The sequence below is a fragment of the Gordionus sp. m RMFG-2023 genome, chromosome 5 (genome assembly GCF_954871325.1).
Source record: "Gordionus sp. m RMFG-2023 chromosome 5, tfGorSpeb1-WG-v2, whole genome shotgun sequence".
Lineage (NCBI taxonomy): Eukaryota > Metazoa > Nematomorpha > Gordioida > Chordodea > Parachordodidae > Gordionus > Gordionus sp. m RMFG-2023.
The window spans coordinates 12,149,332-12,170,445 of record NC_088779.1 but is presented as its reverse complement, the minus strand read 5'-3'; the positions used below and the strand labels follow the sequence as shown (position 1 = coordinate 12,170,445).

At 26.2% G+C, this 21,114-nt stretch overlaps 2 protein-coding genes across 2 annotated transcripts; both read right to left on the bottom strand.

Annotated features, from left to right (window-relative positions):
• Positions 1-3,683: 3,683 nt before the first annotated feature.
• On the bottom strand, positions 3,684-14,859 carry LOC135929940 (uncharacterized). The gene is made up of 4 exons (XM_065466693.1): positions 14,706-14,859; positions 14,515-14,638; positions 14,371-14,472; positions 3,684-3,924 (listed from the first exon to the last, which is right to left on the bottom strand). The coding sequence occupies exons 1-4, from the start codon at positions 14,787-14,789 to the stop codon at positions 3,740-3,742; spliced, it is 495 nt and encodes a 164-aa protein (XP_065322765.1). The 5' UTR covers positions 14,790-14,859; the 3' UTR covers positions 3,684-3,739.
• Positions 14,860-14,992: 133 nt separating this feature from the next.
• LOC135930164 (sodium/hydrogen exchanger 2-like) lies at positions 14,993-18,220 on the bottom strand. Its single transcript, XM_065466947.1, has 11 exons — positions 18,131-18,220; positions 17,127-17,244; positions 16,766-17,065; positions 16,559-16,725; positions 16,348-16,502; positions 16,206-16,307; positions 15,709-15,926; positions 15,455-15,666; positions 15,240-15,329; positions 15,103-15,178; positions 14,993-15,033 (listed from the first exon to the last, which is right to left on the bottom strand). Exons 1-11 carry the CDS (start codon positions 18,218-18,220, stop codon positions 14,993-14,995), a joined length of 1,569 nt encoding a protein of 522 aa, XP_065323019.1.
• Between the last annotated feature and the right edge of the window lie 2,894 nt (positions 18,221-21,114).

Below are 21,114 nucleotides of genomic sequence, written 5' to 3'. Positions count from 1 at the left end.
ATTTTTACAAGAGAGGAGGTTATTTTTAATAAAGAAATTAAGCCTGGAACAAATATGAAATAAATTTTTATTAATTTATATAAAATATAATAAATTACTTGTATATAAATAAAAAGCATGGTAATAATTTATTCCAAACAGTATAAGAGATTTATTTATAAAAAGTAAGTAGACATATAGTTAATATTCCTCTATTATATATAATTGGTTACAATAGGTAAAATTCCACTTTTACAGACATATTTGACAGTTATAGAATATATTACAGTTATTTTAACAAAATTTACTAATCAATGTTCTTGATAATAAATATAGAAACAATTTGCATTCAATTATTTAACGCCATCCATTTATTTTAAATAAAAATAATGATATTAAAAAATAATCTTCATATTATTCATCCCATAATGCTAATAGATATTTATTGATGTCCTTATCAATATTTTATAGTTTTCTGTAAAATATATAATTCGCTATATTGGTAAAAATTATTTGATTGTCATATGATAATTGAAAAAATTAGATAATATAATATTCAACTGTTTGTATTGTGCTTTAATTTTTTTATTTAATTTATGATTTAATTTTATCAATAGTTTTAAGTTAATATAAAAGAGTATATTCACTTTTATTAAAATAAATAAATTCATAATATTATACCCTCATCTTTAATAATGAACAAATTATATTTGAATTTATATTATATTATTTACAGTAATTCGTTATGGATCTATCGTAATAATAATTATAATACATTTCACTTAAATGGTAAATTTAAGACTTATGCAAATTTGACTTAGATGCCATTTCTTAATAAAACATTATTGAGTTCACTTAATTTTATATATAAATACGAAAGTATTTTTCAATAAATGTATAACATTATGATGCTAAATTAGTTTTATAGACAAATATCAACTTTTACATTCTTTCTTTCAAATTATATGATTTAAGATATATGCATACATTGTGTGGGGTTCAGAGGAGTGGGGGTAGGACTAAAGGGGATATATTCCCTTTAGTCCTAGCTTTACTCCTTTGAACGTCACACGATTTGTTTTGACATCATATAATATAATTACAATATTTTAAATTTATAAAAGACAATAGTAATTAATTTAGCATCATATGATATAAATATAATAAAACTACTTTCGTCATAATTTATTAAAATTATTGAACTCATAATGTATTTATTTATTAAATTAAGTCATCTAATCATATTTTCATAATTTTATATTTACCATTTTAGCTGAATTATATAAGTTTTATAACGACAATATAACGAATTCTGTGGATAATTATTATTAATAAATTCATAAATTTTTTGTTCATTATTAAAGATAAGGGTATAATATTATCGAATAATTATTTTATTAAAAATGAATAATGCTCTTTTTTATATCAACTTAGAGTGCATAATGCCAAAATAAGTCATTGGGATATTAGAATACCTTTTTTAAACATTTATTTTATTTTATATTTATAAAAAACTTATAATTATATTTCACCATAATTATTCTAAATCCAATCAGACCACACCAATTTTGGATTTGACGTTAATAAGACATATTTCCTCTGACTTGTATTATAATTTTACATTTATTATATTTTTTAAATGAATCTGTATAAGTATTAGATGACAAATAATTTAATACTAGTTGAGGGAGACATTTCGGAAGCCTACATCGATGAATCAGACAATGAAGAAGATATTTTGCACACTTTTTACGATGATTCTCTTTCAACTTCATCAAAACCAACATCTAATAATCTTCAAGTTGAGATAGAAGATCCAAAAAATAATAATAATATTATCATCCAAAATAATATGAAATGGAGAGCAGGTGATATCCATCAATTGGACCCAAATTATACTAATACATTTTTCCACTTTAACCAATATATTAACTCCATATCTACTTTAAATTATTCATTTCAGATGATATACTAAATAATATATGTGAACAAAGTTGCGGGATTGTATATGATTTTAAGATTTATGCGGGAAATCAAACTAATCCAACATCATCAGAATTGGAGATAAGTGTGGAGTTATGTATGTAAAGTTGATAAAAAAGAAAATATATTAATTGCCAAATGGTATGACAATAAGTTTATGCACGTCATCTCATCATTTGTCGGTGTTCATCAATATAAAATGTAAAAAGATGGTCACTAAGTAGCAAAAAATATATTGAAGTGCCAACCAAATATATTAAAAATATATAATGAAGGTATGGAAGGAGTCGATTTACATGATACGCTTGTTGAATGCTATAGATATTAAAGGTAAAAGGTTCTACCTGAGAATCATTTTTCATCTCATTGATATGTATGTAGTAAATTCTTAGCTTTTTGTATAGGCGGTAAATATGCCATGAAAAAGAGAACAAATTCATGAAACTTATCAAATTTAAAACACATATTGTCAACGCATTGTTATCGGCAGGCAAAATTATTAAAAGAATCATAGATACCTCTGAATGAATAATAATTTTTTTTTAAAGTTCTTCTATAATAGCTCTTATATCAGATATGACAACATTAGTCAGTGACCGAATTCCTGCGAAACGAAGCAAAGATACAAGTTATGCATAAATGCATACGCCAGAACAAAATGTGCAAAATATAATTTATATTTTAATCAATATAAAAATTGTTTTTGTGATTTTTATAATAAATAGATATTTGTATTTTATTGTATTATAATAAGCCTATTTTTTTTTACCTGTGTATTTAAAAATAAAATTTTGAAAACATTTTGGGTATCTATGGAGTGTATAAATGAATCATTTTTTTTTAATTATTAAAAAGTTGGGCGTCAAAGGGTTAAAATAATAAAATTTTGAAAACATTTTGGGTATCTATGGAGTGTATAAATGAATCATTTTTTTTTAATTATTAAAAAGTTGGGCGTCAAATTAAAATAATATTCACAAAAAGTGATAAATTTCTGAATGGGGGGGGGCACCCCCCGGCTACTCCTATGTCTATAACTCAAGGTCTTTAATAGGTAGAGTAGATTTATGGTTTCTTCTATATTTTGGATATGACAACGATGTCATCTGCATATGATATTATTCTGTTTTTGAAACGTATCGTCTCATTTGACCCTATATCTGCCAGATCGGCCGCACCCAGTGCTTCATTTATGACTTTATTTAATATGATATTAAACAGGAGTGACAATAGAGTACAGCCATGTTGTACACCTTTTTTTATTCTGAAAGAAGGAATTATTTATCGTTGATTTTGAGGCATGCAACCAGTTTAGAATGATTTAATATGAGTATGATGTTGGGTTCTAGAAAATGATTACACCTTTCAATCATTGATTTTCGGTACTTTTATTGATTTAATGCGACTTAAAAAAATATTCTATTGCTAAAAAATTTATGATATAAATTGAACTATTATGGTTTGTATTTCATGTATCATCATACCAATAATATTTTATATATGGTATAAGTTTCTAAGTCCTTATATTACCCCTATTTATCAGGCAATCGTAAATACAATTTTTCAACAAGTTCAAATTGCTGATAAACCCAAACCAGAGAATATGAAAGAAGAAGATTATTCAGAAATGAAAAAGATTGAATAGAGCAATATATAGTTACAAAGAGTAAATATATATAATATAGAAAATGAAATAAACACAAGCTTGTATGGTTTTTACTTATAAACGCCATTTTATTAAAAATATATAATTTACATAATTCCATATTGCAATTATTTATCTTTTTTTGTTGACATGAATATTATAACTTTCCACTATACTAGGAATTCTAGTTGGGCTATGCATTTTTTCTGGAATGATCAAATTATCAGGCACTCTAGTAGGGCTTGGCATTTTGACTGGAACTTTAGTAGGTGTTTTCCATGGGAGTGTTAATTCAGCAATAGTTAATGGATTGGTGGCTAAAAACAAAAAATATTTATTAAATATAACTAGTTAATATTTTATTTTACGATACATTTTCATTTGTTTAAATAAGATAAAAGGATTTGCTCCTATTTTGAATGTATATTTGGGCCTATTTAAAAACATAAAGAGCACAATACAGATATCAAACAATTGATTTATTTTAAAAAGGTTGTAGATGGAGAAATATAGCCATAATTGACACTGGGAAAATTGGTATTAAAATGATTGCCAAAAAATTTGTAAAATAATGGGCTTGGGTGGATTTTTTATAAAATCTTAATGGGCCAAGATTGACTTTTTGTAAAATTTTAATGGGGCCTAGTTGGGTAAATTAAAAAAAATTACAATGGTCCTGACCTGGCAAAAATTTTAATAAGGCAGGCAACTTGTGCAAAAATTATTAAACAACCAAAGATGGCTGGGCTCAGAGCTGTAGCCATGGGAGGGGGGGGGGGCATGAACAGGCTCCCCCAAAAGAATTTGCATCCCTCAAATAAAAAAATTTATTTAGTTATTAAATTTTAATTTACCATTAATGATTATGCAAAATTTTTGGAAAAATATTATTTATTTAATTTACAAATTAATAAACAAGTTGTGAAAACGTGAGCAGAATTATTCATTACATTATGTTTTTTATGGAGAAATCTAAGAAAATTTAATAGGAATCTATAATTTACAATGTCTTTTGGTTGAATTCATTACTAATTATATTTTAAAGTAAATTAATGAATTAAATATTCATTCATCGAATATAATAAGCTAGCCATATGATTAGTAAACCTCATGTGTGGCCAAAATGGAGGAGTACAAAATCTGCCTCAAAAAAATTAATAAAAAAGTGCTTTATATATAATGCTACAACCACAAGTTGCATCTTGTGGTTCAAAATTGGTATAATAATATTGTTATCATTTCTAATTTTTTAATTTATCTAATACATTGATAATTTTTTTAGGCGTGCATATCCTGTAAATATACAGGACATACTCTTAAGAACCTTTAAAACAGAGGTGGACTGGCCATTTAAAAACATATCGTATTATTTATAAGAATTTTGAGGCTATTGGGAAAGCATTATTTTACTTTCCTAATAGAAATCTATAGGGATTTCCACTCATGATTCAGTTGAAGCCTCTGGTTTTCTATCTCAATCCATTAATATAAATTATATTTTATTTGTCATTTTAATTTATGAGGTATTAATAATAATTAATCGACTAAATATCTATAGTCTGTAGGTACTAATATAGTGGATGCTGAAAATTGTATTGATTCCACAATTAACATATTAAAAAAACAAAGAAGCAATAATTCTTTTGATTTGATAAGAATTAAGATGAGAAACTTATATCAGAATTTAATCTTATCCCTCAAAAATCATCAAGGGTACGTAAAACTCAAATCTTCAAGATTTTTAATCGATATCAAATTGCAATTTGATTATAAAAAGGTTCAATTAAAGTTCTTTAAAAATGAATTATTAAATTATTGATACTTTATAGATCGTTTTTTTACACAAGATGATTATAATCTTCTATCATGTTTTAATGCCCTCCCCTTTGACCCTGATTATTTCATATCAGATAAAAATCTATCTTGATTCATCAAACTTAAATATGTAAATGTTACATCATGAAATATTAATAGCAAAAGGATTATTAGTTGCAGAAATTAAAGAAACATAATTTTGAAAATATCGTAAATATTATATATAAAAAATATATTGCTTTTAAAGAATCGTACAAATGCTACTCAGCAATCATCATCATGTATCAACGGCTTTCTGAGGCCTCATTCTATACACTAAAAAGAGTTTTATCGAACATTAGATATTTGATGAAAGATCAACGCAAACAAAATTGAGTATTACTGAATTATGGGAAAAAAAATACAAAATTTAGCTTTTAATTCATTTATGTTAAAGTTGAAATAAAAATTGTCGTTTACAAATTTTTTAAAATAGCAAAAAATTTCCATATGCCTAATTGTTTTATTTGAAAAAATATTGCCCCCCACCCAAAAAAAAAACAGTTGGCCCCCTTGCTGAAAACTCCTGCTACGGCCCTGGTTGGGCTTTGACCCCTAATACTTAATATCCAAATATTCATGTGTAGTTTCGATTTGTTAGTATTTATTTTATATTTATATAAATGATATTTTAAGTAAATTTTATTATAGTCCTCAAAATATCATAGATTTGCTAGTGTTTTCGTTAATTGGAATAATTCTTTGAAGACTCTTATTTGAGAGGGGGGGGTTAGTTTTCTTGATTTGTTTTCAATCTTAAAATTTCTAAACATTCAGGATGATTCCTCTTGAGGAATAAAATAATATTTGATGTCATTTATATCAGCTCTTTGAAACAATCAATATTATATGATAATTCTGTTGGTTGGTTTGTATATATCCTTATTCCCACTTCATGAAGTTGGGTGGAAAAGCAATGATATTGATTTATTTATGAACCGGGATTATCTTGTTCTCATCAACTTTAGCGCTTATTGTGCAAAAGGAATAGATAAAATTTGCATAAAAATATTTATCGAAGATATTCTTATTTAGAAAGAGATTCAATATAAAGTATCTATATAGATTCTTTTTTTATAAAACCTGCCCAACTAATATTATTTATATAGTGTTTTAAAAGGGATGAGTGAATTTATCTAGTACTAAACTATTTTGGAATGTTTAAGCCAAAAACTATTCAACTGACATCATAATTATAATCTTCCCCAAAGTAGTATGTTAATTCTTATTATACAAATATATACAATTAGTTCTATCATTATGATTTTTATATCAATTAATTAAGTGCAACTTTCAAAGTTTTCAAAATGACCTTTATTTAGGTGGAGTGAATGGAAATTTCAATTTCATGAATAACATGTGTCCTTGTTCGACTTAATACTAAACAGCCGATTGTTTAGCTGGCTATACAGCTTTAACTAAACAGTCATACAAAAATATGGCCACCAAACACTTAGGGCGTCGCATACATAGGGTAAACATCAATAAGTAACAAAATACATTGCACCAGGGAACACCCTGATTGAAATTAGCGCTCTATTAGCTACCCTTTTAAAGAATAGAGGCTAAGCTACTTTTGAAAAAATAACTTTTATTTATTTATGTATCTAATTTATGTCCACATTTCAAATTCAATATAAATAATATTGTTACAAAAATCTTATCTTATCTAGCACGTTGATCATAGACCTGCCCAAAATGAGCGAAAGTGAATTTTATGAAGGCCCACCCTTCATAAAATTATGCCGATTTTTTTTCTCAAGGATACCAACAAACCTTGTACCCAGTTGTATTTTACTAAATGAATGGAACTTACCCTTTCCGATATTGTAATTTAAATAAATAAATATATAAGGCATATAAATCTTATTTGTTTATTATTCATGAATAGTCATGATAAGGAATGAGTTAAGAATATTAGAATCTATAGACATCAAAATTCCATTTCATTTGTTAGGTTATATTCTTCCAAAAAGATGAACCGGAAAATAGGATGGATAGATAAAAAAATATATTAAAAAAAAATACTCTTGTTACAAAAATATGAATAGAAATGTAAATCATATGCTTTATTTATTTTTATTGCATTTTATTAATAAAATTATTTTTGTATTATCATCCCCGAGAAAGTGACTAAGCTTTGTTTTACTAAATAATTACTCAACAGTAGCACTTGAGGACAATACGGTATTTAATTTTTATATGAAAGAAATTGTCAAAAATCTTTATTTGAGCGATTTAAAAAATGCGTCAAACGTATTTTTTATCTAAAATTCTTGATGGAAAAATAATGAGTCAACGTTACCATTATCATTTTCTCTTTGGAAGTTAAAAGATGAGAACTTATATACTTTAATTTACGTTCTATTTAACTTCCTACAGTCTGCTGTTGTACAGACGAAAGCGACATCTGATAGATCTAATAAAGGACTTTTTAATTTCTTGAAAATTATACAAAATTCTTGCCATAACTGTTCCAGCAAGATATCTAGATGTCATAAGATAATATAATCAGGTTGATAAATTATCGACAAAGGAAATTGGCTGAACTGTAACAATTATAAAATAGATTATGACTTTATTAACTAATTTTCGTGAAACACATTGATTTTATGTTCTAGGGCTAGCCACTTTAAACTGGGTAATATTTGATATGTTGGATATAGCTCCTAATACACCAAATCTAGGTATTTTTTAATCTGTAAAATTTTAGGCATATAGATGAACATTCCAAATTTAAAACAGCAGGTAATAATTTTATTGAAGTTTATGAATATTTTTTTGTTGATAAGATAATATGCTCTATGTATTAAGCATCTACATTTTAATCTTTTACTATTTTTTTTATTAAGCTTAAAATATTCAATATGGGAGATGGAAATTGCAGAATATCATTTTCTAGTTGATTTTTATCATCGATCTCGAAATTATATTCCATGTCTATTAGTGGAATTTTGATTTTAAATGGGTAATTATACATAGTGCTAAAAATTATTAGTTTTTTAAAAATTTTTATTAAAATATTTGACAGCGTTATAATCTTATTGTTAAATACAAAAATAATTATTGCTTTAGAGAACATCTGTAGCCTAGTCGATGAGTGCGTGTATCACTTAATAGTTCTGAGCTCGAATCCAGTAAAGACCAAGTTTTTTCCTTAAACCAAATAGTTGGTATCTTGCTACGGGGTATAATATATAAATTGTCGAAAGCGACAACGTGAGTTCGTTAATATAAATTATAAATAAATTAAATACAAATATTATAATTTTAAAATTAAATAAATTTTAGTAATTTTGCACAAAATTTTAAATTTGAGAAGCAACGCGATATTTAGCTATTCTCCAACATGGAGCGCGCTACCGCTATTGCTAAAAAGGGAAGTATACAATAACTCCGATTGTAAACTTATAAATAATTTCCCCCCTTCACCCATCTTCCCATAAATATTAATTTTAATAAAAAATAAGTAAAAGTTAATAATAATGTAATTTTTAGGAGAAAGGCATTTTAATAATTTAAAAAAAGGTGAAAAACTATTATTTAAAAAAAACGTAATAAAACCAAAGGTCTGCAATAAGTGGATCCAAAGACTTCCAATAAAATTCCAAAGACTTCCAATAAAGTTTATGGAGAAATAATTACCTAAAAGTGTTTCTCTCTTCCTAAATCTTTCGATGGAGAAAAATAAATACAGGGCTTCATTTATTATGGGCGTTACACCAGTAGGCATCAATGTGTCTACGATTTTATCATTTAATTATTGGCAATTACGCATTAGGTAAGTGTTTCCTGGTTATCTATAATAGAAATCATATAATTTGCAACATCTTTCAAGACTTGATTATTTGATGGTGCAAAGTTCTAAAAACTGGGATATTTCCTATCTGCTATATATCATACCCCATAGCGGACAAACCACCTAGTTAGCTTCAGAAAAAAGTCGATCCTTTTGAGATTCGATCCCAGATCTGAGCCGAAAGTGATGTCCGAAATTCCCGACTCACAAACGCCACACCAACCTGACTATATGTTTTGTATATAAGTACCATTTACGACGCGATCTAATATTTTATGAATATACGTAAAAAATCAATAAAGCTCAATGCTATACATTATTACGCCCTTTTTTTATAGAAAATATAAGCCACAAGTAAAGTGTTATTTTTAATCTTTTTCTAATAAAGTAATTTATAGGAAGAAATATAAATTTTTATTGAATAATTAGAACTTATATATAAAAAATTTGCATTTTTGTCAGGAGGCTGTTCAAACCTAATAAAAAACCTTTTAATTATTCCTATAGATTTTTTATGATAGATTCACTTGTAATTTATTAGATCGTTATTATGCGAATAACAAACATTTTAAACGCCGACTCTGATTGTTAGTGGGCTACAACAGAAAAAGTTTTAATAAATAAAATATAGATTCAATTTGTATAATTTTAAAAAGTATATATACAGGGTAAGTATAAGCCTGAAAAATTTTCGAGAATTTTAATGGCGATAACTTCACATGAGAATTTATGGGAATTGAGGGAAATGTATGGGAATTAATAATACTTCTTAAATTGTAATAATATATATCAATTGTTTAGTTAAATACATTATCAAAACTCAATTTCATCTCACTCCAGCCCAAATGAGTTTATTTAAAAACCATCCTTGGCTCGATATTGCCTAAGTTTCGAATAATCAAACCATCTAAATTTAAAAAATCAGTAATAGAAAAAGACTATTATTGAGATCCCATGTGAATGAATGAATGCATCCAAGCTATTCATAATTATTCAAGAAAAACTAGGCTTTAACCTTTTTAGTGTAATTAAATCATACTTAGGTATAAGTAATCTATTTTGGGAAAAGTTGTATTGTCAAAGAAAATATATTTGTTATTAGAGTTAGGAAACAAAAAATTTGAATGAATGTAAGAAACTATTCATGATTATTTATAAAAGGGATTTTAATTTTTTTCAAAAATTAGGATTATTTTCTTTCAATAAATTTCCAGTAAATATTCCCATAGATTCCCAAAAATTCCGGGAATAAACCCGAGTTAACCCTAGGTGGGTATAACTGATTTTAATAATTTATTACAGTAAAAAAAAATATTTTGAGCCATAGAGAAACTTACATTTTATTTTAAAAAAAATTTTTATGGATCGGGCTCGTTATAAATTTAAATAAAGAAAGAAAAAAAATAAGAAATACAAATTCCTAATGGTATAAAAATATTTTAGAATCTTCTAAAGGTGTAAAAACATTAACGAACTATATACCCAGTGGTGTAAGCAGAAATCTTTAAAAAAGGAGAAGGGGTATAGAGGTGGCCAATTTTTTTGACTAATATATGAATTATACAATATGAATGAAGTAATATTCAGCTATAAATTTGTAATGATAGTATGTCCTATTCATTCATATTGAAAGACCTGATTCATCTAACGCTGCCTAAATGCTTATAACGTTATAAGTAGGGTGTTAATGTAACTGTTTACCTTTTCTCAGTACCGTGCCGAGACTTTTGACTGCCCGGATCAAAAACCTTGAGGGCCCTTTAAAAAACCATATTTAAAATAATTTCGTATTCTGAGAAAAGCTGCATGTAATATGGTAAATTTTAATCATAAATATGAGTAACGCATATTAAAAAAATAATATTAATCACAGCTTATCAAATAATCATTAAAAACAAAAAAATAACTCAATTTAGATGAGGGCAATTTAAAATACCCACCCATAAAGCTTATGTATTAAATAAATATAATGTAAATATTTTTTTATCCTCAAGGAAAACTAACAGTAGCGCCACTAGGAGGAAGGAGTAGGGGCTCTAACCCCCTGAAAAATTTTAAGACCCCCCTCAAAATTTTGAATATTTCTTTTTATACCACTATAAAAAGGTAATTTTGAAAATAATTGTAAAAAATTTTTTTGAACCCTTTAATCCTAATATCCAAAGAGTGACTCCTAGACTATTTCATTAACCAGTCTTGTAAAAATTAATAAAATATAGTCCATCTAATTGATATAAATCTATTATATTTTTTCCTATCATTTATCTTGTAAAAAAAATATTTTTAAGGTAAAAAGATAATTTCAATAACTAAAAATAGATTAATTTTTTTGTTTTAATAAGATATGGCTTGATATGTCAAACCTTATTATTTTTTAAAAAATTATAAAATAATTATATTTATTTTTTTAAGATTTTGGCATATAAGAAACTATTTTTTCATTATTGGCTTTACATATGTTTCGTTTAGATTATGATTTCTGCTAAATACAACCATTTTTTCCATTGACCATTTTAATAGTAAAATATAATAAATTTGCATTTTTTTTTATGAAATTAAACAAGAAACAAAATTTGAATGCCCATAAAATAGTCAAATAACGGTTGCCATGGACTGTTGCCCTGCTCGCCTATGCCGTCGGAATGGACCAACCTTTTCTTGAAGAACTTAAATATAACTAGTTTGAGAATTTTTTTTGAAAATCATTATATAATAGCTATTTAGAAAGTTAAAAATTGGAATATTTTAAAATATTAATGTTGCAAATTGCATAAAAAATGTGGTATTTTAGATATATATAAATAATTATAATACAATGCATGAATCAGAAGAGATCTCACAAAAGTGGGGAAAAAATACAATACTCGCCATGGCAAATTTTTTTCAATATTTTCAAAAATATTAACAGCCCGTTTCCTCGATTGGTTATCGTTGCCACATTCAGCAGAACTACGAAATTATGTTAATACTATTTTAAAACTTTTTCAAATCTTGGGGGCATTTATTACTAATTTCATTATCACCATCAATATATTACCTCATCACATTTATTGCGATCCACATACATTGAACTTCAATCGCTATTACGTAATTATTATAAATTTTATTGAAAGTCTTTAAGTTCGCTAGGCCTTTGGCTTTATTAAGGTTTTTAAAATAATTTTAATTTTTCATTGTTAGAATTATTGGAATTAGCACGTTAACCTATTTTGCACATTGTCTAGTCAGTAATGAAATGATTTTGTTTGATACCAGAGTGCCTTCTGTTTTCCTTCAATATTACTAATCCAAATTTATTTATTTTTCTAGCTTGAGCTATTTTAATAAGTGCCTCTTTAAAAATATTAAATATACATTCATTTAGAAATTATAAGAAGATTAAGAACCTACCAAGCATAGTAACGATTTTACATTCGCTTTATTGATTTTTAAGCTTTAGGTAAACTAATTGTTCTTTTCTGAAGCCTTAAGATTAGATAATTCAAATAGAACATCATACAGCAAGGCGAGATCTGTTAAGAATTTACCATCGAATGGCCTTTATTGTACGAAGATTGGTAAATGTCCATCACATCAAGTTCCCTTCTAATCTTCAGCAACTAATTGCCCAGTTCAGACGTTATTTAATCCGACGCTCTTTGATTTTTTGTTAAATTGGCTATATAAACTATATATTATATCAATAAAGGCTTTAAAGTGATAAATGCTTGTAACACATTATTGCATTGGACACCGTTAATTCTAAACAGCGATTTCAATATAAATTTCTGACGGAGCACGCTAAATTCTTTTTAAATATTTGAAGAAATTTTGATATATATATAGGGTAGTTATTTTTTTCTACATAGTTGGATAGACACTTTATGTTTTTAGAATATGCTAAAAACCCGAATTTATGAAGTATATCCCCTGCGAAATTCGTGCGACATATACAAACACAATAAATAATATTAGTTTTTTCTTAAATCTACCTTTGTTTAATGTATATTAAATATTAACAACATCTTTTGAAAAAAAAATAGGACAACTATGATGTTACTAATAGAATTGCGTAACTATAGCTAGTTTCATTTAAAATAAAGTAATCCTATATTAAGTTTTGGGCATTGGGTATTGTAATCTTTGAATGTAACTAGTTACTTAAAAAGTAACTTTAACAACATCAATAAATTAAAAGTGAGAATTCAATCTTTTATCTTTTAACATTGAAAGCTTTTTAAAACGCAGCGTTAAGAAGTGGACAAAAATTAGAGGATTTAAGGAATTTTTAAAAATAAATTTTTCTGTATATGTCCGTCATATTTTAATATAATAGGTATAAATAGAGCAATGGCTTGAATTTTTTAAAAATAAATTTTTCTGTTGTATGTCCATCAGTATCATATATTTTAATACGATAGGCATAAGTAGAGCAAACTATTATTGCCTCTATGCCCAGATAAATTTTACAAAATTTTACTAAACATTCCTATTAGATGAGAGGGGTATAAATTTATGCTGAGGGGTCAGCCCCCCTCCTGTCAAGGATGAACGCAAAAAGGAATGGTTATTTGTAAATTAATATTTTTTTTGTTATAAATTATTATTATTATTTTTTTATATAAATTATTGTTATTTTTGTGTAAATTATTATTATTTTTTTTGATGAATAACGATGATGTGGTGAAAAATAAATATATAATTGACGAAAAAAAAATTAATTAATTTTTCTTTGTATACTTGTTGTTTTGAAAAGAAAAAAAATAAAGAAAAAACAAAAAAGACTACCGCGTTAAACTTGAAGTAAGTAAAAACAAAAAAAAAGAAACAAAACATAAATATATATTAAAAAGAGTGTTGATTAGAAAAATAATAAAATATAAGGTTGTTTTAACACCTCCAACCAGAGTTTTCTCTGAACTTTCAATAAAGATTATTTGATAAAATTATCCTAAATTAAAGCAATTAAAATGATTCGTAGTCTTTCTTAATTCAAACAATGATATTATCTCGTGCTTTGTAAGCCTTAAAATGGTTCACGCTGTAATGCAATCTTAAAGTTTAAATAATCAAACAAACAAAAATTATAAAAAAAAATTATTTTCTTTAAATAAAAAAATTAAAATTTTACCTGATGAACGATGAATTTTTGGTAAAGATTGGGTGCGCGTCGTTTTGATAATCTTAACATTAGATGGGATATTAAATCCTTTTCTTATCGCAAGACTAGAATCTAAATGTCCTAATTATTCTAAATTTAAAAAAAATATTATACCCAAGGTGCGCTTTGATTGTAATAAGGAATTGCTTTCATTTTCTTCATCTGGCTTATAATATTTGTTCAAAAATAAATCTTCGCCAATCAAAAATTGTCTACTGTTAGCTTTATTTCTGGGAGGCTAAAAATAAAATAATATCAACCTACATATTATAATACTATAATTGATTAGAAAAGAAATTATATACCTTTTTATTTTTGAACTTAAAAATATGATGCAAATCAGCTTGGTTTATAATCTCGCTCGGAAAAATATCCATCATTCCTCTCATTTCTTTAGGACTTAAACTACTAGGGCGGTTTTCTGAAAAAGAATGCCTTTGTGGGTCGTAAAAATTGTCAATTTTGGTAAATAGGCGACACAATTTACAATGATTACCACCAAACTCCATCACGTGCTTCGATAAAGAATCGATATTTAAATTATGGCAGATTTCAATTAATTTTTTATCTTTTGTTATAGGGGTGCCTCTTATTAGTATCGGTTTAATTTGATTAGTGTCAAAGTTTCGCATTCTGTTCATTGAAAAAAAAATATTTACTAAATGTTGAAAAAATGAAAGAAAGATAAAAAAATTATATAACGTAACTTCTCTTTAAACAAAAAGAATTCTTGTGGACTGACAATACTTTCCATTCCATTTACCAAATGTTTTAAAAACTGGAGTTAAAATCATTTTTGAAATAAATATAAAAATATGATCAAAATTAAATAAATTCACCCTTCCAAAAACTATCGCTGAAAGTAATTTTGAATTATCTTCTGATTTTTTGATCCGCAAATAATCGACAAGAGGCTTTATGGTCATACCCTTTATTTATTTTTTAAAAATATCTCCTACAATTTATTATTAAAAAAAATGGAAGGAAAAGTTTTAATCAAAGAGGAAAATTAATCAACAATATATACCGTAAAACAATCATCTTATATATGTACTTGAAAAAATGTGGTAAATAATACAATGATTATTGTTGTTGTCAAGAACATTCTTTTTAAATCTTCGGTTAAATGCTCATTTTTTATCAATGACAGAGCTAAAGAAAATGAAATGGCTCCTCGCAATCCAGAGTAACTCAAAATAAATTGTTCCAAATTATCTAATTTTATTAATCTTCTTTGATTTGCTATCCATACCAAAACTATGATTCCTTTAAAAAATATATATTATAAATTCCATATCAAATTATAACCAGAAGCCCTGAAGATGAAGCAAAATAATAAAGAGAAAAATATGAAATAAGAATTCCACAGATGATAGTCTCCAAATATTGAAATTCCCATCCATAAGAAGATCATGGATTCGCATACACTGCTTAGCATTGCCAACAAATTAGCCACGCAATTATTCGAATGCATGCTAAGATTGTGTGAAGCATAATGTTGATTTACGATTGCGCAAGAAATTATGCTTTAATTATTTTAAAAATATATATTATAAATTATTGCATGGATTATAAAATTATATATATCAGGGACCTCTAACACGGAGGGAATACGAATTAATGATTTTATTAAAATCGCAGGGAGTTCCTGTTAGTTAATATACATAGATAGTATCCATTTCTATATTTGAATTATTTTAGGATGGGGATTCTCAGCGTTATTGGTTTGGAGAAGGGATCTAGAGGGCTCCGATATATTATATAGCCTTTATTAAAATTGATATAATATATTAAGTTAAACTTACGCCATAATTCCTGAAATTTGGAATAAGTCGGAAATTAAATACGATAAGTATGCCATTGCAAGCATGAAAAGTGGTTCAATGTTTGGTGTTTTATTTGTATATCTTTTAAGGCTATAATTAAGAAAGAAAGTTAAAATTTTACTTGGTTACATAACTTGCAATAATTCCTACCATTAATCCCACTGCTATTCCCCCCATCGCTACAAAGGCAAAAGAAGATACCCCCGTTAGCAAGTCATTATAATCTAATGTAACGTGCGATGAAGTTTTGAAAGACAGAAATAAGTTATATAGTACCTATAAAATAGACTTATACTATATATAATATGTGTTATAGAATCTTAATAATTTACCACACAAATACCATCGTTAAGTAGAGATTCACCAAACATGATAATGTATAATATTTCATTGACGTGAATCTCTTCAAATATTGCCAAAACGGATACCGGATCTACTGCCGATATCAAACTACCAAACAAAAGGCAATCCACAATAGTAATTTCTATACTAAATACGCCTTAAAAAAATATTTTTTAAAAAATATTCTAGTAGTATACCTAATTTAACTAATCCGTACAATGAAAGTCCTATCCCCAATGTATTCCACAAAGTACCTATAACTGCAAGATTTAATATAGTCCATATGTTATCAAAAAATTTATGGCCATATAAATAATATCCAGCATTTAAAGCAATCGGCGGAAGTAAAACAAAGAAGAAAATATATGTAAACCATAGATAATCATCCTTAGTCGCGATTTTCGTGAAAAAAAACACCGACCCATATATAATACCTGTAATGATTAAAACACAGGATTCTGGCATCCACGAAGGGAATTTTTTGGATATATGAAAACCTTGTATTTTTTTAACGAATAATGAAATTTCCTATATAGGATATTTCAGGAATATATATACTTATTCTTGATATGTTGGCTATTAAAATCCAAATTGTAATTATAAAGGGTGTTCGCACCAACGAAATTTTCTCTTCTGATGCATAAGCTTCCATAAATATGTTACCCATTGGTAATGTCTATATAATATAATTGTATTATCAATAATTCAAAAGTAAAATTTTTTGGAATTCTCTATTTTTTAAACATTAAAATTTCCGTCAAAATAGCGTAATAATTATATGTAAGAGAACTGAGCTTTTACAAAACTTTACCTGAAATACTCTGAAACATTTTGTTTCCCTTCCATTCTCACAATATAAATTTACTTAAAGGACGTCCCGTCCCGGGGTTATTTATCAGGCAATTTCTTAGACCTTAAAAGAGTTTACTAAATTTTTACTAAAAGACCTATATAAATTATTCGAGAGAATATTTTTATTTAAATTTAATAATAATATATAGACTTTATTATCAAAACACGCAAAATATTTGCACGTTGCATTGCAACTATAAAAAAAATATTTGATGATAGGATCGTGCTATATACAGCCAATAATGGTACATAGCCATACTAAAATAATTGGAAAATATTTTGGATAGGGACTGATAAGGGCTAGTGGGGATAGTATATATATGATGGAGGCCTGATGCAATTTTAAAATTCGTTTATTATAATAATTATTTTCTCATACGTTTAATTTTACCAAGACATAATATTAGTATGAGTTAGAGTTTAAGGCTATATTTGAAATCATGGGCGCACATATATCGCTTAAAATAATTTTGTCGCAGACTCAGAGACCAGTTACAGAAGCAGTCTTTAAAATAGCTTGCAAATTTAAAAAAATGTAAATTATTTCATTCATAAATATAATGCAAAAATTTACAAATATATTTTCAAAAAAGATGCAAACTATATCAAGTTCTAATATTAAGATTCACCAAAAAATATATAATACAATTTTTTTTTTATAATGTAGAGTCTTTTTTATTATAAAATTAATTTTCCCCTATAATATAAACTTTGGCAAATTTACGGCTGCTATTACTATTTGAATCTTCTTCTTCTTTAATATAAGTATTTATATTTTTATATTCTCTAATATCTAACATTTCATGTAGAATAAATTTAATGATATTATTTTTATAGCTTATCTAATTTTGTCAGTAAGGAGCATAGAATTTCCAGGAATATGATCAATAATGGTTAAATCTAATTTATTTTATTCATGAACAAATATTTGAGTAATTTTTAGCATTACTATCGATCGAGTCCTCCACATCAAACATATGGATATATTTCTCTTTTATAGAATAAAAAATTTAGACAAATAATTAGTGGGAACACAAGTTGCAATAAATAATTTTTTTTAATTCGGATTTTTTAAAAATATATATTCATGTTGTTGCGTTATTCCTTTATCTTATTTTTTGTTTTTTGCATTTGAACTTTTATTATTTTTGTTATAATCTAATTTTATTTTATAAACGGCGTAACCTTACTTTTTTATATATTATTTTACTTTTTTGTATTTCGTTTTATATTCTAATTTATATGTTAGAAAATGTATAAATACCTTAACAAAAGAAAAAGAAATTAGTTAATAAAATATATTTTTACTGACTCGAACCTCGCGCAACATCGTCTCCATCCTTATTCTTTGCATGGTGCCCTTTGGGTGGTGGACTAGAAAAAGATGACTACCTAATCTGCTGAGATGACCATCTAATCTATGACGATTGCTTAATCCATTGAGATGACTCTATTTATATGACTACCTATTGTGTTGATTGCTTAACCTATGGAGATGACTACCTATTATGACTCTACCTTGTGCTTAACCTATGGAGATGACTACCTATTATGACTACCTTATCTATTGTGATGTTATGACTACCTTATCTATTGTGACTACCTAAACTACTGAGATGACCAAGAATCAAACCTTAGTACGTTCTTTCATGCAAAAAGCTTCTTTCTTTATGGTGTCCCGGCTCTGGATGTTAGACTGGAATATAATAGCCAGCACCTAACCTAATGTGACAACTTAGGAAGAACTGATATGGAAGTTGAACGATAGGTTATGAATTCTATTTTGTGAGACCAATGATGGTTACTTATTATTCTAATCCACGTAATAAATATTATAAATTAAAATTTTATGCCAGGATAAAGGCATGTTATAAATTTTTAAAATTACTAAAATGTAAAATCATAATGGATAATATTGATATTTTTTGATTTCTTGAATGATGACCAATTGTTGTAAATTAACATAAACCTAAAGATGAATTCTTAAATATAATTAAAAATATTAAAAATCCTAAACAAGAAGATAAAACTTAATTTTAAATATGTTAAAATGTAATTTTTAAATCACATGATTGATTCAAATAACCCTTATAAGTAATACTTAATATGATAAAAAGTTTTTGAAATTAAAAGCTTTGAAAAAAGTTATGTAAAAAAACATTCATTTTAGAAAAATATATTTAAATTATGTGGTGAATTTTCAAAACATCTTATGAAGAATTTTTTTTTTTTGAATTAAAATTAGGGTGTGAAATTTAAAATTTTATTTAAAGAGAGGGAAATGTGAATAATATATTATTTGCATATTTTAACCTGGGACATAGAAAATAAACAAAAATTAATTAAACACTAAAACACGAAAAATTAAACGCTTATAAAATATAAAACGCTAAAAATATAAAACGCATAAAACGCTAAAAGTAAAAACGCTATGATTAACTTAAAAATAATATAATAATTATTATGATTTATCGTTCCTTATTCTGGATTAAAATTTTATTCCTTATTCCATAAATTATCATTCCTTATTATATATTTTATTGTTCCAAAATTCAAAATTTTATTCGTGCATATTATTCATATATTTGATTTGATCAACTATTCCAAATTATATATTCCGATTTATTCCAAATTCCAATATTCGACTGGATTAATTATGAAATTTGAGAAATGTGATACAACTTGATTACCAAAATTATAAACCACTTGAACAACAAACTCTCTATGACTTCTCCGATGAAATTATCAGAAGAGGGAGAATGTTGCGTTATTCCTTTATCTTATTTTTTGTTTTTTGCATTTTAACTTTTATTATTTTTGTTATAATCTAATTTTATTTTATAAACGGCGTAACCTTACTTTTTTATATATTATTTTACTTTTTTGTATTTCGTTTTATATTCTAATTTATATGTTAGAAAATGTATAAATACCTTAACAAAAGAAAAAGAAATTAGTTAATAAAATATATTTTTACTGACTCGAACCCCGCGCAATATCGTCACCATCCATATTCTTTGCACATGTGAAAATATTTATGTTTTTATATAAATTTACAAAAACAAAAATGTTTACTTAGCCGTAAGCCGTATCCCTTTTCATTCAATATATGCCTTAATTTTATACTATTTATTTTAAACATTTTCTTTTTAAATCCCTTATTTTGGCATTTTAATTATATCCTTTTTGATATATATCATTTATTTTATTATAACAAATAAAATATCTCTAAATAAAATTTTCTGCTGCCAGCCAGATGGCAAATAAAGGAAGAAAAAAAAATTTAACACGGGGATTCGGAATTTTTAAATATTAAAAAAAATCCGAATAAAACGTGGGGAATCAAGATTTCGAATCCCGTTGGGAAACCAAATCCCACAGGATTCCTTGCCTAAATAATCAGGATGATGAAGCTATGATGGAGACAAAGTGATTATCACCCATCAGGTAAGAATATTTTTGATATTTTAATGATTCAGCTCTGAGAAGAGAGTCATGTACATTATTAGAAGGGGTGCAAGTAAACCCCAGACTAAGGTTTTACCAAATACAGAGGGGACTATAGTTTTCCCGTTAGGGGTTTTTTATCTATGTTGAACATGGGTGGTTCAAGAATGCACGGCAGATTTGACTTATTGAGAAATATTGCAATATGTGTGTTAATTTTGTTGTGACGATAATTTTAGATAGGAAT

What these genes read in the sequence shown, in the direction of transcription:
- LOC135930164 (XM_065466947.1), bottom strand. Translation starts at nt 18,220, where the DNA reads ATGTTAGATATTAGAGAATATAAAAATATAAATACTTATATTAAAGAA. An exon ending in TATTTACCACATTTTTTCAA is followed by an intron (nt 15,330 to 15,454) that starts GTACATATATAA and finishes AAATAAATAAAG; the next exon opens with GGTATGACCATAAAGCCTCT. An exon ending in CAGCGATAGTTTTTGGAAGG is followed by an intron (nt 15,179 to 15,239) that starts GTGAATTTATTT and finishes TTTTAACTCCAG; the next exon opens with TTTTTAAAACATTTGGTAAA.
- LOC135929940 (XM_065466693.1), bottom strand. Translation starts at nt 14,789, where the DNA reads ATGAGAGGAATGATGGATATTTTTCCGAGCGAGATTATAAACCAAGCT. An exon ending in ACAATCAAAGCGCACCTTGG is followed by an intron (nt 14,473 to 14,514) that starts GTATAATATTTT and finishes TAGGACATTTAG; the next exon opens with ATTCTAGTCTTGCGATAAGA. An exon ending in AAAAATTCATCGTTCATCAG is followed by an intron (nt 3,925 to 14,370) that starts GTAAAATTTTAA and finishes TTTTGTTTTTAG; the next exon opens with CCACCAATCCATTAACTATT.